At 43.5% G+C, this 25059-nt stretch overlaps 1 protein-coding gene across 1 annotated transcript; it reads right to left on the bottom strand.

Moving 5' to 3' along the window:
• Positions 1-3998: 3998 nt before the first annotated feature.
• GORASP1 (golgi reassembly stacking protein 1) lies at positions 3999-25054 on the bottom strand. Its single transcript, XM_077809509.1, has 9 exons — positions 24924-25054; positions 17063-17143; positions 13074-13277; positions 10088-10174; positions 9602-9732; positions 7835-7982; positions 6984-7134; positions 6377-6532; positions 3999-5292 (listed from the first exon to the last, which is right to left on the bottom strand). Exons 1-9 carry the CDS (start codon positions 24984-24986, stop codon positions 5036-5038), a joined length of 1278 nt encoding a protein of 425 aa, XP_077665635.1. The 5' UTR covers positions 24987-25054; the 3' UTR covers positions 3999-5035.
• Positions 25055-25059: the final 5 nt, after the last annotated feature.

A 25059-nucleotide genomic window follows, 5' to 3' on the forward strand; every position in this document is an offset into this window, starting at 1 on the left:
AGCTTAGGGTAAAAACTTCCCCAAGGTACAAACTATTTTACCTTTTGCCTTTGGACTTTATTGCTGCCACCACCAAGCACCTAACAGGGAAAGAGCTCGCTTGGAAGTGTCTTTCCCCCCAAAATCCTCCCAAACCCTACATCCCCTTTCCTGGGGAAGGCTTGATAAAAATCCTTACCAATTTGCATCGAAGTGAACACAGACTCAAACCCTTGGATCTTAAGAACAATGACAGGTTTCAGAGTAACAGCCGTGTTAGTCTGTATTCGCAAAAAGAAAAGGAGTACTTGTGACACCTTAGAGACTAACCAATTTATTTGAGCATAAGCTTTCGTGAGCTACAGCTCACACGAAAGCTTATGCTCAAATAAATTGGTTAGTCTCTAAGGTGCCACAAGTACTCCTTTTCTTTTTAAGAACAATGAAAAATCAATCAGGTTCTTAAAAGAAGAATTTTAATTGAAGTGAAAGAATCACCTCTGTAAAATCAGGATGGTAAATACCAGATTCAAAACATAGAGAATCCCTCTAGGCAAAACCTTAAGTTACAAAAAGACACAAAAACAGGAATATACATTCCATTCAGCACAGCTATTTTACCAACCATTTAAACAAAACAGAAATCTAATGCATATCTAGCTAGATTACTTACTAAGTTCTAAGACTCCATTCCTTTTCTGTTCCCGGCAAGAGCATCACACAGACAGAGAGAACGTTTGTTTCTCGCCCCCCTCCAGCTTTGAAAGTATCTTGTCTCCTCATTGGTCATTTTGGTCAGGTGCCAGCAAGGTTATCCTAGCTTCTTAACCCTTTACAAGTGAAAGGGTTTTTCCTCTGGCCAGGAGGGATTTAACGGTGTTTACCCTTCCCTTTATATTTATGACAAAGGTGCTAAACTTAGGGAGGAAAAACCAAATGCACAAATACAGAATGGGGGATAACTGGCTTGGCAGCAGCACTGCTGAGAAGGCTCTGGGAGTTGTGGTGGATCACAGCCTCAACATGAGTCAATTATCCGATGCTATTGCAAAAAAAGCAAATGTAATTTTGAGTTGCATTAACAGAGGTAGAGCATGCAAGTCAGAGGAGGTGATAGTACTGTTCTACTTGGCGCTGGTTAGGCTTCAGCCGAAGTACTGTGTTCAATTTTGGTCACCGCTGTATAGGAAGGATGTAGAGAAACTGGAAAGGATCCAGAGATGAACAACAAGATGATCAAAGGGATGGAATGTGAACCATATGAGAAAAGGCTGAAGGAACTGGATATGTTTAGTTTGAAAAAGAGGAGGTTAAGGGAGCATGATATCGGTCTTCAAATACTTGAAAGGCTGCCATAAGAAAGATGGAGGAAAAATGTTCTCTTTTGCCACAGAGAACAGGACAAGATACAACAGCAGATTTAGGAAGTTTTTTTCTGAGATTTAATCTAACTGTAAGAACAGTAGGACAATGGAACAGACTGCCTAGGGAGGTTATGGAAGCTCCTTCACTGGAGGTTTTCAAAAAGAGGCTGGATAGCCAGCTGGCTTGGATGGCTTAGACATAACAAATCCTGCATCTTGGCAGAGGGTTAGGCTAGACAACCCTTGTGGTCCCTTCTAACCCTATGATTCTATGTCAAGTCCTGTCCAGGTGTTTTTCAGCATGGTAATCCTGCCAGGCAGGGCAGTGGGATGAGTAAATGTTTGGCAAGGAACTCTTCTACTGTTACAGAAAAGAGCACTAGAGACGCCCCCAGCTAGCACATCCTACTAGCTTCAGCATTTGTATTAGCCAGGCGGACACATCTTCTATCTGACAGACCACGTGCCCTTGGGACTTGATAGAGCAACAATATAGTATTTTTCAAACTTGATACTTAGACTGCTAAGCCATGCTTCCATCTTTGTGTACCTTAAGGAAGTTTCCAAGTATTAAGGTCAGAGGAACTTAGGTTCTTGTCTCTCAAATTAAATTGAGTTAAAATTTTGAAGTCATATTCACAAATATCAATTTAATTTATCTTGCACGAATGTTAGCAGTCTAAATGGTGTTCAGCTGTTCTCAAGAACATAATTCACAGCTTACCTGTTATAAGGAAATCACAAAAACAAGACTTCACATCAGATCTTTCAGCATAAGTGCTTTACAAACAGTGAATGTAGCTTCAACCCACAAATTCTTACAGATGAAGTGCCTGAGGCAGGGGCTAAGATAATCAGTCATTCAGAATGCTAGGGGCTACAGTCCTCTACAGTCAAAGAAAAGTTTGGAGTAGGTCAGAAATTTTCAAAATTCACATTTTAGATAATTTTTCATCAAAAATGAGAAGAATGACAAGATCTTTGTAATTATCACAAAAAAGTTCAAATTCTGTTTTTCAACCAATCCTAGGTTAGCTAATGTTAAATGCTGTGAACACCCAAAACACCATATAAGTAGCTAAGCTATTTATTACTGTTACATTTGAAATTTAAGATTGGGGTTGATATTTCCTGTTCTGTTTTGGAATTCTTAAAAAGGGGCCTCTTTCTATATCTGGGTGCTAAACAGTAGCTCCAGGTTTGTGAAGGACCTTAAATCCCCACCACTCCTTTAGCTGAACTGCCATTAGCTTAAAAAAAACCCCAAAACAACTACAACCTGTTAATGAGAATATGATGCTTGCCTAACTAGATCCTCCTTTACATAAGGGTGGCTAGTTCTTTCACCATGCTCTGAAAACAGAAGGACTGAACAAGAAAAATAAATTGACCAGTAGCTTAAGTTGTATGATCTTTACTTTATGAACATTGAATATTCACTCATGTGAGCTTTCACTTTGCACATACAGTATTCTGCTAATATAATGTAGTGAGAAACAAATTACTATCATATCAAATTGTAACTGCAAATATTTTAATTGCAAATCCCCTGTACTTAATGCTTGATATATTCTTCTCTATAAAGAGTAAAAATATGTTGGCCATCCTGTTTATACAGATACCATATGTCCTGTCAAACTAGAGTTTAATAAGAAATTGCACAGTGATCTAAGGGACCTTGCAGAGGACCTTCAGCTGATGCAAGCTGTCATAGCTCCATTGTGGCTATGACAACCCACACCAGCTCAGAATCTGCCTCCTTGTGTTGTGGCTTCATCTACAACACTGTTCTAAATCCTGATTACTACATGTGAGGACTACAGACAAAGCCATCTGACTAAGACAGCCTGGCTCAAAGACATTATCCTAAATATACTGAAGCCTATGAAATATACAATATCTTATGTAGGATGGTGGAAAAATGCCAGTTAACATTTTCCATTGCTACAAACCGTTTTCCAACTAGGATGCATTTTAGACCTCACTGGACCTCATTCTCTTCATATATATTGGATTTACATCAGCATAAATGACCACAGTGAAGTTATTCCTGATCAACACCTGTATGAGAAGAAGACTGGAACCACTGCATTGTACTTAAAAATGTCAAAGGAGTTGCCACCTAAGTAACGAGAAGGATCCCATGCTGGTAGCTTGACAATTGGCTGAACAGTAATAGCAAATATTCATAAAGTAAAATAAGTGTTTAAAAATATAGGAAGTGTTTGAAAACAAAACAAATCTATAAAAGCAGTACAGATCATTACACTACATATTCTATTCCAGTGTTTTAAACCTATAGATTTATATCTAAAATCGTTAAGAAATGGGAAAATACACAATAGATTAATAAAAAGAAAAGGAGTCCTTGTGGCACCTTAGAGACTAACCAATTTATTTGAGCATGAGCTTTCGTGAGCTACAGCTCACTTCATCAGATGCATACCGTGGAAACTGCAGCAGACTTTATATATACACAGAGAATATGAAACAATACCTCCTCCCACCCCACTGTCCTGCTGATAAGCTATTACCAGCAGGACAGTGGGGTGGGAGGAGGTATTGTTTCATATTCTCTGTGTATATATAAAGTCTGCTGCAGTTTCCACGGTATGCATCTGATGAAGTGAGCTGTAGCTCACGAAAGCTCATGCTCAAATAAATTGGTTAGTCTCTAAGGTGCCACAAGGACTCCTTTTCTTTTTGCGAATACAGACTAACACGGCTGTTACTCTGAAACCTGTCACAATAGATTAATAAAAACCAGTACCAAGGCTATTCACTGTCAGCCCATTACCTCTAACAGAATATTCATTTAAAATTTTGGTCATCCCAGAATCAAACCACATGCTTCATCTTAAAACCATAGTCTGATTAAACAGAAATCAACTTAGTTAATTTTTAACTCCACAAAAACATTTCCCTTACAACTTCATTTAAAAAAGTTCTTTGTAAAAGACCTTTAATGTCTAATGTCTAATGTGCACTATTTCCTGCAAAAATAACTTTATGGCAACCAGTAAATTTACTCCCATTGACTCCCTAAATGAAAGGCAGTGGAACACTTAGTCAGTTCCAATATATAAAGTTTGCATTACTTTCATGTTAATTAAGAAGTCTGTATAAAACAGTTTATTTTGGAACTACATGATCTACAAATATGGTGTGTGTGTTCAGGAAAATTGGGTCAAGATGTAAAAATTGTTTTCCGGGAAGTCAAAATTATGACTAGCATTTTTCTTAAACACTGTAAAAGATACCAGGGAAATAGTCATTAAAATGTAGCTTAATCTTTACATAAAGGCAATTATGCTTTTGGATCAACAAATTAAAAACAATTGTAATAATGCTTGTTAATAGAAGAAAAATTAGTGAGTTTTTCCAATCTCCAGCAGATCTTTCAAAAAATATCAATTTTTAAAAATTGAATAGACAAATAGATGCATGATCAATAGACTAATCTGAGTTTGCATAACATTTAAATAAGTTCCATCTATCAAACAATGCTGAGAAGAGATAACAAGAGAACAAGTGCTGCGTACGGGACCTGTATACTCTTACAGCATTGCCTATGCTAACAAAATAGAATAATTGTAATTACCTCTAGAGATCAAAAAGTCAACATTTGAGATGTAGCATGACAGCATATGGCAGACTGCAGATTGACGACATAAGGAAGTGTCCTTTCAGTGCTAGTCTTGTATAGCTTCTTTCAGTTCATGTGTCTTTTCATCGCTGTCAAGTTTCAATGGGTTAGTGGGTGGTGAGCCCTCAAGTAGTTCAGTTTCTTGAGAATCAGAATCTGTTCTTAGTGTTGACTTTGAAGAAATATCATTAGGAAGAGCAAAGGATGGTAAAGGGGACAGTGAAGGCATTAAATGGTCCGACTGTGTAACTGAGCCCTCAGCGTAAGTGGTTAGATCTGCAGAGACTGAAGCCGTGGCATGCTCTGAGAAAATAAAAGAATAAGTTAAACAAACAAACCAAAACTTGTCAGACACCTAGCAGAGACTAATTGTGTGGCTGTATTTCTATAGCATAAGCTTGGGTGCGATGCAGCTGACGGACTACTCTAATACAGAGCAATACAGTGGGTTCCTGATCTATGACTAGAACTCCTTGGCACCAAGGTAATATACAAGGATTGCTTAATGATTCTTCTAAAGCTTTATCATCATCCTTTACAAATTAACAGCTTTTTGTGTTCAGATGTTTAGCACCCACAACTCCCATTAAAGACAAGTGAGCTGTGAATGCTCATATTTCTGAAATTCAGACACTCAGAAAGTACATCTCAATATTTTAGGATTAGAAGACGAGCTAAATTAAATATTTTAGTTTACTTTTTTGACATTTCAGCCTCACTACAAAGGGCCCAATTTTGTTTTTGTAAGCTAAAATTGTCTTTATTCTTGGAATGTTCCCCCCCACCTTAAAAAAGGGAACAGTGTCTTCCTACAAAGAAATTTTCCTTTAAAATAAAAAGTGAAATACTCCTGAATATTTTGAGTTACATTTTCTGTCATTGTAAATAGACAGCAGCCTTGCTAAAACATCAGTTTTCCAGCTCTGTGAAAACTGGGCTGCGTAGTATGAAAATCTCCTTGCAGCAAAATTTACAAGATCTGTATGTTCATTCTTGCATCTGGAGGACCTAAGCGCTTGAATGGGGATCCTCACATTTACCACATTCTGCACATAAATATCTCAAAGAGCAAACCATATTCCGGATATTAAAAAACAAAAATAAAAAAACCTTATGACATTGGCCTTATCAAATTTGGAATCCATTAGCTTTAGCTAACCCATTCATTCTTGGCTACCATTTTCCTTGCCTTTTAAATCCTAATTCTACCTCCGTCTCATTTTAGCTGTGCTTTCTGTATGATTTTTCAACTAGCAGGAGGTTTTCCTATGAATAATATACAACACATCCCCAAAAGCATGACTCTGTAGTTCAGTCATGAACCCCACAATCAACTGAGTTGTCACCAATACCAAGCCAACAGGCTAACAACGTTAAACAAACTCACCAAAGTAAGTAGTAGTTCCATCATTAGGTATTAAACTTTCAGTCCCTGCTAAAGATTCTGCAGCTGACATGTTGAAGGGGGCAGAGGAAGGTAAGTTAGGCATTTTCGTTAAGTCAACAATTTCAGGAAATGAAACACCAGACTCATCTAGAAAACCTGAAGGAGGAATCAACAGTGTTGCTTTAAACACAGTATGAAACTCTAGACCATCAAGAAAAATGATACCCAAATTTTTGGAATCAGTGGATTTCTTCCCTCCATACCTCTCTCCCCCCTCCTCTCCCCCCCGCCCCAGTAATTGCAAGCAATAGAGCTATTAGAGCACCAAGAAAGAATTCACAGAAGATACCATTCTGATATAGGGCTTGCTCCAAAGTCCACTGAAGTCAATGCAGAAACTCCCATTGATTTCAGTGGATTTTGGATCAGGCCCATAATCAACACCTGAGTGTTAAAGTTCTGCCAGATTTCGAGTAAGAACATCAAAAGCCACACTTATTCTATATTTAAATAAAAAATGGTGGACTGGTGGCTAGGGGAAGTGAGAATTAAACTGCAATCACAAATTTAACTGTATGTTCTGAAGATGAATAACTGAAGTGCTTACCTGGATCCATAACTCTCTGGACAGGAGGGGGAGGAGGAGGGAGAAGTGCGTTTTCCATTGAATACATATTCATTTCTTGACCTGTGGATTCATCCAAGTTCATAACTTCTTCAGAGCTGTCCCTTTGGGAATTAGGTGCCAACAATGGAGCCTAAAATAACAGATAAGTATCCCGTTCATACCATCTCTGGTCAATCTGACAAAGGCTTGTCACTGTGAATGCTCTGCCCCGCTGTTCCCAAAAATACAAATTCAGGGGGTGCCAGCTTGAGCATCCCAGCAGCTCTAACTGCTGAGTGATAAAAGAGGAGAGAGATGGGTTCCAACATGCCCCAAAACCATAAAGGGCATTAAATAATCATGATCAGCACCTTGGAGTGCGTTTAGAAACCAACTGGAAGCCAGTGTATTCTCTGGAGAACAGGTATAATATGTAGCACACAAGAAGCATTGCTAAGTGGGCTGAAATTTCTGACAGAATGGTCTTCAGGGGTAGACCCATGTGAAGCACATTAGCCTCAGTTAGATGGATAACTGGTTATGTTTATACCCATAAAGAAAGCTCGCAACCTCTTCACCAACTGCAGATGAAACATGAAGTATTCATAGTACGGTGAATCCAAGAGGATCTCAGCTTGCAATCTTGAGTGATAAAAGGCACAGCTCGATGGAATCTCCTCTGTTGTCATATCCCCCATTCTAGCAGTATCACCTCTCATTTGGCTTGGCCTTCACCAAGCCCACTTTTACTCAAGCCCTTAGCTCATGGAACCTCACCTGTTAGACATTCATAAAAACCCCAAAATAACCTCAAAAGGTACCCTGCAGATATGAACAAATTTCTTACATACCTCTATGTAGCCATTTGTAGATGGCACAGGGGATCTGTCTTCTGACGGCAAAGGTGAAGGTGGTTTGATTTCCTCTTGCTGCTTCTTTGGCATAACAGGCTGCGTTGGAATTCTATGCAAATAGCCATATCCAATACCACATCCTAAACTGCACAACAAAAGCAAAGTAAAAGAAACCTGACAGACTATAATGTACTTTTCTGCAGCTGACTCTGTAAGTGTTTTAAGTTAGGAATCTCTAAGCAGAAGCCTGGTAGAAATTTAGTTTTCTTGACCTATGGGAAGAAATATGGCATTGCAGGAATTGTAGCCATGATTAAGGCCAGATCCACACTACAAACTTACATTGGCGCAGCTGCACTGCTGTAGCACATCTGGTGAAGATGTACGGGGAGATGTCTGCAAACCAGTAAAGTGCCTGAAACCACTATGGCTTATTTCTAAAAGCAGCCAAGTCAGCAGGCTCTAGATTGGCCAAGTCAGCAGGCTTAGCTTAACCAAGGCAGGAGGGGAGGGGGTCTTTGGGTGCCACAGAAAGGGCAGCTTGACCCCTCGTCCTTCCTGATAAGAACTGTGTTGAAATTGCTGATACATGCATTTTAGAAGAGCAGGATGTGCCCCAGGAACATATATTGGGGCCTCAAGGCTGCAAACTCTGGAAAAACCCACACCTGGTTAATCGATAATCAGAAGGAACCTCTTGCTTGACCATTGAAACTGTTTACTTAACAAGTTTTCTTTAAGGGACGTGTCATTCTATTACTAATGTATAAATAAGGGGAAAAGTTTGAGGTAGTTGGATTCTTTTTGGACTCTCCTTCTGGACACATCTCACAGTCCCCATCAGCAGATGGAAGATTTGGCAGACGGAAGTCTACCGCTGTGTCACTTGAGAGCCACGCTCAGCTTTGGTAATTATCAAGGGTTGGAGTGTTTTGTGTAAGTGCTTGAGACTAAGTAAAGTTTAGCTTTAAGTGAAGGCACTCTTGTGTTGTCCTGTTTGTGCCAGCCATCTATCAGTCGGACAGCCATGTCTCCCCTGATTTATTTTCTGACACCACCTCGCACAGAGTAAATGTTACCAAGAGCTTTGGGTTGAAAGAACCCCGGGTAACAAAGACACTCTGAGCAGATGGGAGAGAGGTCTCCTGTCGGATTAATAACTCCACCTCTGCAAGAGGCAGTAGCTATGTCAGCGGGAGATGCTCTCCCGCCAACATAGCACTGTCTACTCAGGGGGTTACGGTTGGTATAACTGTGTCCCTCAGGATGTGGATTTTTCACACCAACCGGGGCGATATAGTTATACCCAAATTACTATGTAGTGTAGACCAAACCTAACTGTAGCAATACTGAGGCCACGAAGTACTTCGCAGTTCAGCTTTAGCCTTGTGTGACTCAAAAACTTCAAGAGCTTCATTTCCACCATCCTTACAAAATGCAGGAAAAACCCCAAATTAATTCCAAATGAGAGACACTATTGCAGGGCATAAAGGGTCCACTCCTGCTACTACTGAAGTCAATGGGAATTTTATCATTGGCTTCTATGGGAGCAGGATTAGACCTACATTATGCCAAATTCACACTCCACAGCTGCTCTCCATTATTTAAAACCTCAGAGCAGAGAAATTTTATGTGAGACTGTTGAGGAAAATAAGACTCAACTGAAAAGTGGAAAGCTATAATAACTGGTGATGTTATTTTACAGAAGAATTTATTTACAAAACATACCCTATAATCAGGCAAAGACTAATCACAAATCAATACCTTCCTTCTCCACCCCAGGCTCCATTGGGAGTGACGAATACCTCTCGGCAGGAATCGGTTTCCGTGTTATACACCATCAGCTTCAATGGCTTCCCCTCATGGGATTCAATCAGTGAGAAGAAATCCTCTGACTGATCAAACAAAGATAGTGTGTTAGCCCTTAAAATATGTTATTTTATCCCAGCTCCCCACTTTACAGATATAAGCAGCTTTCAACGAAGAGAACGATCACATTCACTACTCCAAAGGATTAAAGACGACTACTAAATTGCTGGTGACATTTGATCTTGAAAGGCAGCTAATTTCATTGTCTGGTATAAAGAGGTAATGACTAAGTTGGTCATAAAGAGGTGGCTGTCATTGCCTCCTCCCGGAGCTACGTAAATTTGGGGGATGTATACCCAATTAAAGCATACAATTCATACTTCACAGCATACACAAAAAACTGCAATAGTTAAATAAAAAAAAAGGAAAACTATGTTCTACCTCCTGAAGTATCTGATCTGATCCAACAATGTAGTCCGTGTGGGGCTGCAGACCAGCTAGAGCTGCAGGGGAAGCGGGTTCTACGTCCTGTAAAGGAATGATTCAGGTCACCTGCATTCACAGCTGAATAAACTGTCCAACAATTAGAGAGTGAAAAATTTAACTCAAGAAAAATGCAAGGTAAAATGATTTGTGTTTAGATTAGAAAAATATCTGAGAACGCTGCATTTGAGTAGTTCTTTGTACTCCTGAGTACTCAAGATTCATAAATAAAGACCAAACTTAAAATTTCACCAGTTCACAACCCAATCCTTGTTTTAATCCAAGTGCAATCTCTTGCTAACCCTCAACAGACATCTCACCAAGAGAAGTCAAAGATTATGAGATGAAACTAGCTTTTGCTGGGGACCCTTCCCAGTCTCTTTTGGCCTACTCCCTAAACCAATACTAACATTTACTTTAAAAATAAAGCTTTTCTGTGCTCTTCCATCTCCATATTATTTTAATGAAGATCAGTCAAGCTAAAGAGACCAATCCAACTGCAATGCAGTAACTTTGCCAGGAATTCTTTACCTGCCAATAAAGTGACAAACAAGGCGGGGGGGGAGGGAGGGGGGGAAATGTTCAGCATCCAGAAAGAGGATCTTGGGCTAAGACATTAATAACTGCCTACATTCGTGATCCCGAGCTCAAAAGAAGTCCCTTTACTGAAAAATTATATTTGCATAGGCAAATCCTTAGGACAGTTCCTGTTCTTCTCTTAGCTGACTTCAATGGTGTTACTGCTTTGGCATGCAAAAATGAACAGTAAATTAAATGCTCCATGTATCGGGAGTACTAAGACACTAATTGGCAACTCCAGCATCTCGAGGCTTCACTCTCCTAACGATAGTCCTATGGTCGTGAGCATATTTTACTGCATCTTTCAGGTTGACAATGACACTCACATTCCCATCCAGAGAATGCTCATGAAGAAGCTCCTAACATTTATCAGAACAAGCATTCACTAGGCCCCTAGAAATCAAAGTGGCACGTTTTATCTGAAAGTAAATGAGAAATGATATCACTGCTTTAAAGCAATTCCAGGGATTTGCCATCAGGAAATTAACTCCATTGATGTGAGGAGGGAAACGGACTATGTCAGTGTCTTGCAGAAAGCTTTAAGGCAAAGGTTCTTTAAACTGTGGTACATGAACTTGTAGGAATTGATAGACTGCCCTCTTACAGTGTCTCTCCTTTAAGGGGCTCTGGGACCTAGAGCTGACCAATCTGTGTTCTATAGCATGACCCCTTTAAGGAAACAGGAATTCAATGGAGCAGTAGGCTAGCTGGTGTTAATCAGGTAGCTACCTCCTTAAAAGGATAAAACCCAGCTGATAGGTGACTCCCAGGAAACAAAGACAGACTGGAGAGGGAATTACAGGGGAGTATCAAGTCAGGAGAGAGGTTCCCTGCGGTGTAAACTAGAACAGAGACTGGTGGGCTGGGGAAGCCTGCCTGAATTACAGCCCAGCCCCAGGAAGGAGGGCTGAGGAGCCCTGGAACCAAGGAGAAGAAGTGTGTGAGTCCAAGGATCAAGGGAGGCTCCATGGAATCAGAACATAAGAATTGCTATACTGGGTCAGACCAATGGTCCATCTAGCCTAGTATCCTGCCTTCTGACAGTAGCCAGTACAAGAGTTTCAGGGAGAGTGTACACACAGGGCAGTTAAGAGTGATCCACCCCTGTCTTCCCCTTCTGGCTTCTAGCAAACAGATTTAGGGTCACCTGGAAGCATGGGGTTGCATCCCTGACCATCCTAATAGCCATTAATGGACCTGTACTAGGTAATTTTATGGAGGACTTTTTTGAACCCAGTTACACTTTTGTCCATCACAACATCTCATGGCAATGAGTTCCACAAGTTAATTGTGCATTGTGTGAAAGAGAATGGAGCAAAAACTTGGATTCTGGTGGTCTGGGCTGGCGAAACCTGCTTAAATCATGGCACAGACCCATGAAAGGGCTGCGGAATCCCTTAATCAAGAGGAAAGAGTTGTGAGTCCAGGGGCCGAGGCAGGAAGAGTCCTGTGAGAAAGACTCTCCAGAGGCAAGGGGGTTGCAGTGGGAGTAGTCCCCTGGCTCAGAGGAAACGGGAAGGGCACTGGCAACAAGGGTGAGTTGGTCCTGCTTTGAGCAGGAGGTTGGACTAGATGACCTCCTGAGGTCTCTTCCAATCCTAATCTTCTATGAGATTACGAATTGGAGCTGCCTGGTGCACAAGTTAATCCCCACCCCCATGCAGGAAACGGTTTTTATGTCTCATGAAACTTCTGCATCAGGACAAAATGGAGACATAAATTTTTCCACATGGGGAAAAGGGGCGTGTGCGTGCGCACGTTCGTGCGTTCGTTCCGAAGCAGGCACAGCAAGGACTTGAATCCATGTCTCTTAAAGCTGGCATGTTCCAGTTTCAAATCAGCATTTTCTGATGAAAACCAGTTTAGTTGAAAAATTCCCACCCTGCTTTAAATATCACGTCCTCTAACCTTCCCACCAAGATTTTCCCAACCAGATTCCCTTCTCTTCTAACTCCCCCAGGCAAAACTCCACCAGCCAAATTCAAAAAACTTATTTTATTCTGAGTCCATAAATACTTTTTTTATTAAGGCCTAAAATAAATATGCACAAAAAGGAGAAATATGCATGAGGTACTTCAAACATTAATAGCATCTGGGAACTGCTGCATTAAGGTACCAAGTTTATATGCTGAATTGTTTTCATAAAGTAAGTTTTTCAAATGAGTGCACATATCCATTCCACTTCAAGCATGTGTGTGCCCAGTGTACCTGTGCTGGCCTACACTGGTGCACTGGGCGTGCGCACACCTGAAGTGGAATGGACATGCACAACACATCTCGAAGAACAAGTGACAGAACAGGTTAGTAACCATTTTTACTAAGCTAAAGCACCCAGCCTGAGTACACAGATGTTTCTCTTGCTCACCAGAACATGCCACACGTGTTCATTGGCTCCTTGGAAAGTGCAGAACCTCACACTGGCTCCGAGAAGCCCTTGTCCTCCCCACATGTTGCTAGGGATCACCTCCACCTCGCGCACTTTCATCGTTTTGATGTTGTACACCTCCAGCTTCACTGCCTTCTCGGCATTTGCCTTCAGCAGATCTTTCAACATGGTGTTTTCTTTATTCTGTGAAACACAGGAAAGGAAAGATTTGTTTCTGACAGTGTGTAGCTGGATCTGGAATGCAAAAACATCAATGAAGAGGCAGATTTTCAATATCTAGAACCAACAAAGGTGGGAACCTAACTTCTACCCTCCATAACAACCCCATCAGCACTACTTTGTTTGGATGCATGAACTAGTGTAACCGATTCTAATCCTGGGTAAGGTTATTCACTACTCACATCCATCAGTATCACTCCCGCCACCCGCTTCTTTTATAATGCTGTTATAACAATTTTGGTCAATTATACTAGTTCTGAACTATGTCTACATTACAATAAATAGCAATACTTTATATGGTGACCTTGATCTTTTTCCTTACCTCACTAATGCAACCATTTTGCAAGTCTTGAAGTAGAATTCTTAAAACAAATTAGTAGTGACTAGTTATAACTTAGCTAAATGTTTACTATAGAACAACAGATGGGCTTTAAGAACAGTTTTTAGAAATATCTACCACAATTTCACTATTTCCACATGGTTAATGCAGTACTTGCCCCTCACTGGAAACAGCCATTGTACTGACAGTTTCCAATAGAAGATCCAGTCTGATATAGGTAAGACAGACTTAAAAAACCCCTCAGCTTCTATCTGAATACAAGAAAGCAAAGGATCTTCAAAATTGTGAGGGATTTATTTAAACTATTTGTTGATTTTAATGGTAAAACTGATTTTAAAAATAGAATTGTCCCCACCACAGCTTTGAAAGTCTCCTCTTTCCTCAGGCATTCAAACAGGAACTGCACTCCCTGCATGAGACTGGCCACATGGCAGCTTCCCACTTGTTAATGATTCATTTTCATGTTCATATGTAACCAAGTGTTTACATTTGTTCAAACAAGTGTCGAGTTCTAACAACCTAAAAACCGGGACTTTCATCTCGTGCCAGAAAAACGCTAGAGGAAATGCCAGAGGATACTCTACCAGTCCTTCAGGGAGTCAAGAGGCATAGAAGTTGGACGACACAGGATCCAAGGGGACAGCTAGAATGTCACATGGGGAAGATTTTTAAATGTTATTTTAACTTTTATGTAGGCTCAGGTTTACAATGTAGGGACTTTGTTAAACAGTTTACTACAGAGGCAGTTAGCATTAGTGACTTATAGTACAATGAACCACAACTCTATCTCATAAAGACCCCAGGGTGGAAGGACTCAATAGACACCAAATACGCACACCATGGAGCCAGAGTCCTATAAAATAGGGAAGGGAACAAGAGTAGGAGGCTCTCCTGAGAAGTTATTTTTCTTCATTGTTTTAGAAATATCTGACAGCCTGATCCAAGTCCCATTAAAGTCAAAGGAAAGGGTCCCCTGATTTCAACAGGAGTTTGATCAGGCCTTAACTAAGGCCTGGGTTTGCCTCATGTAGTTCTTCTGACAGTCACTAGGAAAAATAGAGGTTTCTATAAAAAACAGCATGACAAAATAATTCAGGCAAAACCACCCAGTTCCTCTCCTGTTCGCAACTCTAGCAAAAATACACAAACATTTTCGTTGGTTTCTCTTCTGCTCGAGTGAGGATTGCTCAGTGGAGGAACAGTGATAACTCCTCCAGCATCAGCACATTCATTTACTTCCCAGTGCAAGAAAGATTTCACACCTATCACTACGGTGCACCTCAAAACCACTCTGTTAGAAAAGGCAACAGAGATCTGTTCTTTCAAAACAGGAGTTTTTAGGTTCTATCCCTATTGCTGACATCAAGTTTCAAGCAGCCATAAAATATGTAGCCTGGAGGGAAGTGGGAAGTCCAAGGTGATCATAGATTTCTTACAATATTTTCACCCTGCGATTCAGGCTGTATGAGACTATTTAGAAAAGCTGGACGTGCACAAGTCCATGGGGCCGGACGAGTTGCATCCGAGAGTGCTGAAGGAATTGGCGGCTGTGATTGCAGAGCCATTGGCCATTATCTTTGAAAACTCGTGGCGAACGGGGGAAGTCCCGGATGACTGGAAAAAGGCTAATGTAGTGCCAATCTTTAAAAAAGGGAAGAAGGAGGATCCTGGGAACTACAGGCCAGTCAGCCTCACCTCAGTCCCTGGAAAAATCATGGAACAGGTCCTCAAAGGATCAATCCTGAAGCACTTGCATGAGAGGAAAGTGATCAGGAACAGCCAGCATGGATTCACCAAGGGAAGGTCATGCCTGACTAATCTAATCGCCTTTTATGATGAGATTACTGGTTCTGTGGATGAAGGGAAAGCAGTGGATGTATTGTTTCTTGACTTTAGCAAAGCTTTTGACACGGTCTCCCACAGTATTCTTGTCAGCAAGTTAAGGAAGTATGGGCTGGATGAATGCACTATAAGGTGGGTAGAAAGCTGGCTAGATTGTCGGGCTCAACGGGTAGTGATCAATGGCTCCATGTCTAGTTGGCAGCCGGTGTCAAGTGGAGTGCCCCAGGGGTCGGTCCTGGGGCCGGTTTTGTTCAATATCTTCATAAATGATCTGGAGGATGGTGTAGATTGCACTCTCAGCAAATTTGCGGATGATACTAAACTAGGAGGAGTGGTAGATACGCTGGAGGGGAGGGATAGGATACAGAAGGACCTAGTCAAATTGGAGGATTGGGCCAAAAGAAATCTGATGAGGTTCAATAAGGATAAGTGCAGGGTCCTGCACTTAGGACGGAAGAATCCAATGCACCGCTACAGACTAGGGACCGAACGGCTAGGCAGCAGTTCTGCGGAAAAGGACCTAGGGGTGACAGTGGATGAGAAGCTGGATATGAGTCAGCAGTGTGCCCTTGTTGCCAAGAAGGCCAATGGCATTTTGGGATGTATAAGTAGGGGCATAGCGAGCAGATCGAGGGACATGATCGTCCCCCTCTATTCGACATTGGTGAGGCCTCATCTGGAGTACTGTGTCCAGTTTTGGGCCCCACACTACAAGAAGGATGTGGATAAATTGGAGAGAGTCCAGCGAAGGGCAACAAAAATGATTAGGGGTCTAGAACACATGACTTATGAGGAGAGGCTGAGGGAGCTGGGATTGTTTAGTCTGCAGAAGAGAAGAATGAGGGGGGATTTGATAGCTGCTTTCAACTACCTGAAAGGGGGTTCCAAAGAGGATGGCTCTAGACTGTTCTCAATGGTAGCAGATGACAGAACGAGGAGTAATGGTCTCAAGTTGCAGTGGGGGAGGTTTAGATTGGATATTAGGAAAAACTTTTTTCACTATGAGGGTGGTGAAACACTGGAATGCGTTACCTAGGGAGGTGGTAGAATCTCCTTCCTTAGAGGTTTTTAAGGTCAGGCTTGACAAAGCCCTGGCTGGGATGATTTAACTGGGAATTGGTCCTGCTTCGAGCAGGGGGTTGGACTAGATGACCTTCTGGGGTCCTTCCAACCCTGATATTCTATGATTCTATGATTCACATCAGTGTTACAGAAGAGACTAATGAATTCAGAAGAAATGAGCTGGATGGTCTCAATCTAGCTTCCCAGGGACATGTGTCCACACTGTGAAAAGCAAACATATTTGCATCAGTTGGCACGCTCAGCATGAAGGCCAAGGATGGAATGAGCCTTCAGACCACAAAATAACTTCACCTACAGCTGATCCCTCTGGGTCAGGGTTTTGGCACACTGGCAAGAAAGTGTAGGGAAGCTTGCATGGCTGCCATTCTGACTAAAGACAGCATCAATCTCCCAGAGCCAAGTAGGCCAGCACCTTTCAAGAGCACAAAATTAAAATAAAACAATTAATTACTTCTTTGAAAATAACTTGTCTTTAGCCACTTACTAGCCTGGTGTGTCCTATTGTGATGATAAAGTCAAAGAAAGGTTCCAACCCAGCCTGCTGAGCGGGAGAGTTTTCTTGAACCTGCAAAATTACATTTTTAAATTACAATAAGAAAAATCTACAATAAATATCACCAAGTGACAGTGTTATAAATACTGGATTCACGAATAAATACATTCAGGATTGAACCAAATGTGGGACACCACTTAAGAGACCTTGGAAGCGTTCTCAGAAATTTGAATTCCCTTTCCTCAATTGTTTGAGCCATGACACCCATATGGGCCATCTGTGGAATAGTCCTACTAGACAACAGGTGTCAATTAAACTTCAGCAGTGAAACTGAAATATTGTATTTTCTGTAACTTTAATGGCATTGCAGCTGACAAAGTTCAGGTATATTCTGGCCAGCATTCTTCTACGGTGCACACTTTAAACCAGGGGTGGGCAAACTTTTTGGCCTGAGGGCCACATCTGGATACGAAAATTGTATGGCGGGCCATGAATGCTCACGAAATTGGGGGTTGGGGTGTGGGAGGGGGTGCAGTCTTCGACTGGGGGTGCGGGCTCTGGGGTGGGGCTGGGAATGAGGGGTTGGGGGTACAGGAGGGTACTCTGGGCTGGGACCGAGGGGTTTGGAGGGCGGGAGCGGGATCAGGACTGGGGCAGTGGTGTAGGAGGAGGTCAAGGATGTATGCTCCGGGCGGCACTTATCTCAAGCAGCTCCCAGAAGCAACAGCATGTCCTCCCTCCAGCTCCTATGTGGAGGTGCAGCCATGCGGCTGTGCGCGCTGCCCCATCTGCAGGTGCTGCCCCATCAGCTCCCATTGGCCGTGGTTGCCAGCTAATGGGAGCTGCAGGGACAGTGTGTGGAGTCCCCCTGGCTGCCCCTACATGTAGGAGGTGTGTGGGGGTGGGGGACATGAGCTGTTGCTTCTGGGAGCCGAGCGCAACCCCAGCATGTGCAGAGTGGGGCAAGCCCCTGACCCCACTCCCCAGCTGGAGCTCAGGGGCAATATTAGAGTGTCTGAAGGGCCAGATGCGGCCCCTGGGGCCATAGTTTGCCCACCTCTGCTTTAAACCAAGGGAATGAGAAGATAGTACCAGGTACATTCAGGAAACATTATCCAGTGCTGGAAAGTACCTGGTGTATCTGCTGTTTGCTGTGAAATGGTTAACAAAGTTCTGAATACAGTGGTGTACACACTACTAAATGAATCCAGTTCTTTAGCTTGTGTTGAGCAGGTCAGACAAGATGATCTACATTCCTTTTGGTCTTAACATCTATGAATGAAATAATCTTGTTGTAGTATTGATATCTCCACTCACTCAGTGCTTAGGACAACTACATGTTAAGAACTGCATAACCGACATCAATATGTTTAAGTACTGTTAGCTGTGTGTGGTGCTTTCCAGTTGGGTAACATGTCATACAAATGACAGAAACCCTGCCCTAAGAAACTTACAAACTAAGGCCCTGATTCTGCAACTGGATCCATGCAGGGACCCACTGAAGGCAAGGGAGCTCTCAACAGGGGTTTGTCTGCATGGAGCAGGTTGCAGGATCAGCACCTAAGAGCCACTCCTCCAGCCTCTACAGATACCAAGAGCAGGCCCTTTAAGGGCTAACAGTACAGTATACAGAAGTGCCGCAAAGGGGAACGAGTGGTACATGGTCACTGAACACTTCACAGAATAAGTTGATGTTCAGTAGTTTTTTTGCAATTAATAGCTTGTGCGTATTAAAAAGTAAGAAAGTCATTAGGTCATGTTCATTCAGCTTTAGATTAGAAACATATGGATAAAGATCAGAGGGGTAGCCGTGTTAGTCTGGATCTGTAAAAGCGGCAGAGTCCTGTGGCACCTTATAGACTAACAGACGTCTGTTAGCCTATAAGGTGCCACAGGACTCTTTGCCGCTTTTATGGATAAAGAGATTATCATGGATACATAAGTGCTTATAAGTTCTGACCCACAGAAGTTAATGAATTGCTGTAAGCTATATTAATGAAAGCATGAAAGAAGTCACAGCGTGTTGATTTTCAACAGCTGTACATGTGAGAGAACAAAACAAATGTATAATATAAACCAAAAACGGTATAGAATATTTATCAAAATGCAGTTCAGACAAGGATACAAAAGAGCACAAATTGACATTAAACACAGCATCAAAACCTAGAATATATAGGTACATCAGATTGAAAAAATGTTTCTACTTAGATGTATGATTAGTTCAAGGTAAAAATGCAGTGCCATATCAAGGTTGCCATGCCAACATTGCTTATAAGTGAACAGAAAAGTAAACAGACAGATAAGTCACATGCCCTGTTGATTGTGAGGTCACAATTCCCCTGGATCAAAAATAACTGCCACCCTCTTTACTTTACATTACATCGAAGACCTGTGAAACCATGATAGCTCTATTTCCTCCCTAAAACAAACACTACCAGGCTGCTTAAGGTAAAACTTAGCTCTAGTCCAGAGGTTCTCAAGCTGTGGTCCGTGAGCTCCATTCAAGTGGTCCAAGGATAGTTCCCTCTAAGGTGCATGCCTGGGTGGCCACACGCGAGAGTGAATGAAGGGCCACCCACCTAATTAGTGGAGCCGCGCAGGCATGGCTCCACTAATTAGGTGCCTGGACCCTGGAGAAGGTGCACATGTAAGGTGAGGTGGTGGCCTTGGGGGGAATAGGGAGTAGGTGGGAGGGGGCAGTGGTGAGAGGAGGGGGTGGGGGGAATTTGGGATGAGCAGGGCTGCAGTGGCCAGAGAAAGAGGCGAATTTCCCCAGCTCCAGGGCTGCAGCTGCTGGGGAGAGACGGCCCTCCTTCCCAGCCCCAGCTCAGGAGCTGCCGCGGTGAGGGAGAGAGGGCACATCCATCGCATTACAAAGGCAAGACAACTGATATTAAAGTATGAGTCGTGTGCTTTTATTTGTAGAACAAAAAAGATTATTATTATTATTAAGGGTTTTTTTTATATAGCGCTTTTATCCAAAGTGCTTTACAATAGTTAGCTAATGGTACAAACAACATTTGGAAAGATCATTAAGTGGTCCGCCGAGACCCTCAGCAATTTTCAAGTGGTCTGTGGAAAAAAAAGTTTGAGAACCACTGCTCTCGTCTACACTTAAAAGTTTTTCAGCTTTAATTATGCTAGCATAGTAGACGCAGTGATACCACTCAGAAGGTACAGCTTATTCCGGTTCTGTATAACAAAATAAGCTGTACTGATATAAAAGCGCCTTATGTAACTGGGATAAGTGAGTCTACACCAGGGCTTTTACTGGCATAAGTGTCACTAAAAAAAGCAAGCCATTAGAAACATATATTTTGAATTGATGGCACATTTGTTGGCAGATAGACAGCTCAGAGCTGCATCCCTTAGTCTCTGTGGATCAGCTCTCTCATGCCTCTGAGAACACCCACATGAACCAAAAGATCCATCAGTTACAACAGGATATGTTGTGGTCACAGGCAGTTTAACTTACATTTTTACCATTGGGGCTTTTTGGGCTCCCAATCCTGCCTCTGAGGTGCTCAAGAACAAACAGCGAGCTATCTGGTTATGGATCATCCTCTTTAACGTCTTGATGGTGGATGTATATGCTTGATGTTTCCGGTGGATGCTGCTGTGGTAGAGTGGCTACATCATTTACCTGGCATCTAATTCATTGCTCGTGCTGTCAGTAGCCATATACCAGAAGCAGCAGCAACACAATTATGCAGTAAAACTTTGTAAGCGTAGTTCCCAGCCTTACAAATATGCAATAATTAGCCAAGATATGTCACTTTTAGCCACCATGACAGCAGAGGAACTAGCAGCCTTCACAATAATGGCAGGGTTTGTTTTCTGCTGAAGTGGGCATGAGGGGTTTCAGTTGTAAATACAGTATAAGGAGTCTTTCAATTAAGGCCCATTCAGCTGGTGTCATATGCTAGCTATTTAACAGTACAGTAAATGTTAAGATGTGCACAGAAGTGCGTAAATGGAAATTTACACATTTCAAGATGCACTGTTCAGCCTGTCACAATGACAAAACTCTACAATATTTATGGGTCAAAAAGGTGCCATTGTAAAATACGTGCCTGTCTTTTTGCTAAAGTTCTGTATGTCCAGCTAGTAGCAGTCACATCAGTACACAGACCAGTGGCGGCTGGTGAACTTTGGGGCCAGTGAGGTGATTTATCAGATCAGCAGGGAGGAGCTGGGGGGATAATAGGAGGAGCTGGGAGGAAGATCTAGGCAGTAGAGGAGCTGGGGGAGGCCCAGAAGAGCAGGGGCCACCCTACAGAGCCCATCCTATTCCCATCCCCTCCTCCCTGTGGGGGGGCCCACTATCTGGCTTCAGCTCCACACCAGCAGCTTTGGCCCCCATATTCCCCTTCCTAGTCTGGGCTCCCTCTGCACTGACCCTCCAGTGAGCGCCCTCTGCCAGGCCCAGCACCAGGGCCTGGGGGAGTTCCCAGTCAGCCCAAGCCTCTCCAGTGGAAGGAGAGAGGAGAGGGGAGGGTGAAGTCCCATCTGGGTCCTTTCCCATCAGAAAGACCAGGATTGGATGAGACCTCCACCCTGCCCCCATGCCTGCTATAGCCAAGGAGGGGTCTGCCTCACTTCCTTTGTTGTACCACTAGACGCACCCGGGATATGAAGTCTGTGCTGGTGATTGGACTGTGTACATTATTTACTCCTGAGGGAATTCTGCACCAAAAAAATATAAATTCTGCACACAATATTTTAAAATTCTGCAAATTTTATTTGTCAATAAATAAATGTGGAGGCTCCAGCATGGCAGTAGGTAGCACAGGCCACTGGTTGCACTAAGGTGGGAGATCACCCTGCACCCTTGGGACATGGACTCGGTAGTGAAGCTGTACCCAATCCTGACACAGCGCAAAGGCCAGGCCTGCCTCAGAAACATCCCAGGGCCCTATCCCTCTGCGCCAGGAATACTACGTGTGAGCTAGCAGGCTTAGCCCAGCAGGATCCAAGTGTAGAGCGGCTTAGTGTAGGGGGACCTACGTGTGGGGTGAGAGGGTTCTGTGTGGGGCAAGCTGGGTGTGGGAAGCTCAGTGTGGGGTTCCAGGTACACGGACAATGGGACTCTGCGGGGCGGGGGAGTGTCACGGTGAAGGTGACTGGAGCTTACTAGGAGGGGGTCTGGGTATGGGGGGATTGGGCTCTACAAAGGGTCTGGGTGCTGGGGAAGTGGGGCTTGGTGGGGTGGGGGTCTGAGTGCAGCTGGTTGTAGCTCATTAGGGTGCCAGGGGACTCAGCAGGGGGTGGTCTGGGTACAAGGGGGCCTGGTGCATGGTGGTAGGGCTCAAAAAGGGGGGGGGGCTGGAGGTGTGAGGTGGGGCTTGGCAGGGGTGTGTGTATTTAGGAATGGGGGGTCCAGATCCACAGGATTTGGGCAGATAGGGGAGCAGCTTCCCATAGTGACCCCTCCCTCCTGTGGCTGAGGAGTGATGGGGCAAGAAGGAGGGGGGGTGCAGAGTCAGGGAAGGTTTCTGGGGGGTGGTCTGAGGGGTGGCCCCTCCGTGCAGGGAAGCGCACTCCTTCACCAACCCCAGTCCAGCCAGGACTAGCAGCTGAGTCCGGCACAGGATAGGAACCACTGGCCTAGACATCCCCAGCCCTGCGTGGGGACATTTTAGCATGTGCTACATTCACCACAGCCTGCAGCTTGGGGTGAGGAATTCTGCCTGTGCCACAAGAACGTCCTGCTGTTAAATATGAATTGCAGCATACTTAGTCTTGCGCTGTCACTCTATAGATAAAATGTGTATGAGAGAATGTGTATGTCACTAAATATGCTGGTGATTCACATGTACACACACACATCCATGTATAAGTAAATTAAAAAAATACAAAGTGTGTACTTGCCTACTTTGTTGGGGGCAGTGCCATAACACTCTCTACACACCAGTCGCCACTGACACAGACTATTCACAGTAAGGAGCCCTCCTCTTTACCTGCTCTTGATGGTAAAACAACATTGAAAGTTCTGCTCTATTTGTTTCTTGGTGTAGGGACTGCTTTCGTCTCCTCTACAGGGGACAGCACTTTGTTAACAATTAATAAATGATAAACACGTTTGAGATTAGGAGGATAAGAATCACGTTATTCCTCATATAAGGAGGGGTTGAATAAATATACATTTGTGTTATTCCATCCAGAAATGTGCTTCAGGAGCCAAGGCCTCTCCTGACTCCATAAACACAGCAGAGAACAAAGGCAAAGCAGATTACATACAGATAATTGATGCACTGGCCTAAAATTGTACCCTATTCCTGTTGATATTGTACAGCTTCTTTATTGAGACACATGAACAGCTGATTAACTGTAAAGAAGCATGTAGCAATAATATGTGAACTCTTATATTGTGAGGTTGCCATATGTCAATAGTTAAAAGACAGGTGCATTGTTATGCAAATTAGCCTGACATCTATGCTCCAAGACACACATTCAAAACAACCCATGTGCCAGCATCATGCCATACAAAAAGAAAAGGAGTACTTGTGGCACCTTAGAGACTAACCAATTTATTTGAGCATAAGCTTTCGTGAGCTACAGCTCACTTCATCGGATGCATACAATAAATTGGTTAGTCTCTAAGGTGCCACAAGTACTCCTTTTCTTTTTGCGAATACAGACTAACACGGCTGTTACTCTGAAACATGCCATACAAAATAATTGTTAAGGACTGCCGGGAGAAACCAATCTCCTCAAATGTATTATCTTATGTTCTGAGCAGAGATTAATTCCAGTCTAGAATGATGCATCTTTGTAATGTTAAAAATCACCAGACAGAAGTCAAAGCTCATATCAAGGTAATTTTTAAGATTACCTGTAACTCAGAAACCATTTGAAGAAAATTCATCAAAATTTACGTAAACATTCTCCTTCGCTTTCAGTGTAAATCCAACAAATTTCAGGCCAAGCCTATTTTCCAATCCATAGTTATAGGGAAGCAAAACCAGCCTTTTATAATTGAAGTTGATTGCAAGGATAATGGGGAGATGTTACTGCCCCTCGGTATGTAGAGCAACAGATGTGTATGGTGATTCACAAAACAATTAAGATGTCCTAACTTTGCCAGGAGAGTTAAATAGGAAGATCAGGCCAAACCCCTCCTTTAACTCCAATAAATTTAAGGTGTACAAACATCCAGCTGATGCCTTAAAATTGAGTTAAATGATTGCCATGCTGTTCTTCCTCTTCCTCTGTGTCCTGGCACTTCCAGAGGAAGAAGGGAACAGGTGGAGGGTTGGAAGATGAGGAGGAGACACCAGCACAAGCCAGCATGGCAAATATTTAACACGTATGCAAAGTCTGACAACGTTTAATGCTCAGTAGCATTTTGGGGTGGAACCTGCCTGGGGTATTTCCATCGTCCCCCCGCAGGGGCAGGGCTTATTCCCCATGAACCCTTAATGTGGGGCTGAGCCTTCCTGATACAGAACGTATGTCCAAAAGGGCACTGCATGGCAGGGCGGTCGGACCCTGAAGCCTCGGGGGCGGTGAAGCGGGGACATTTCCCAAAGATCCCGACCATCGAAGCCAGGGAGACTCCTCATCTCCTTCACCCCTGCCCCAGGGGCTGCACAATGGGAGGGACGTGTCACAGCGCTGATCTCCCTCCCCTCGATGGGGCTGTGTCCCCCGCCCATCACCCCCAGGGCGGAACCGTGCTCCTCTAGTCTCCCAAGGATCTCGCCTTGGGATGGGTCCCGTCCCAGTCCCCCCCTTAGCCCCTCCCCGGGGCCAGATCCCGGGTCCCCCCGGCCCCTCCCCGGTGCCAGATCCCGGGGGACTAGATCCCGGCCCCCTCCCAGGTCCCCGGGGCAGATCCCCCGATCCTTACCCCGTGCACATGAAAGCCCTCAGCGCCCCCGGCGGAGATCTCAGAGCTAGAGCCCAGCCCCATCGCCGCACTCCGGGAGCGGCGGTCGCTCAAGGCTCCGGGGCCGCCACCTCCGCTCTGCCAGCACCACAGACCC

This window comes from Eretmochelys imbricata, chromosome 2, assembly GCF_965152235.1.
Source record: "Eretmochelys imbricata isolate rEreImb1 chromosome 2, rEreImb1.hap1, whole genome shotgun sequence".
NCBI lineage: Eukaryota > Metazoa > Chordata > Testudines > Cheloniidae > Eretmochelys > Eretmochelys imbricata.

Bases quoted from the DNA above. Each gene is read 5' to 3' on its own strand.
- GORASP1 (XM_077809509.1), bottom strand. From the start codon at position 24,986: ATGGGGCTGGGCTCTAGCTCTGAGATCTCCGCCGGGGGCGCTGAGGGC. The intron at 17,144-24,923 runs GTAAGGATCGGG...GTAATTTTGCAG, and splicing joins AGGGCTTTCATGTGCACGGG to GTTCAAGAAAACTCTCCCGC. The intron at 9,733-10,087 runs GTAGAACATAGT...TTGTTTGATCAG, and splicing joins CAGATCAGATACTTCAGGAG to TCAGAGGATTTCTTCTCACT.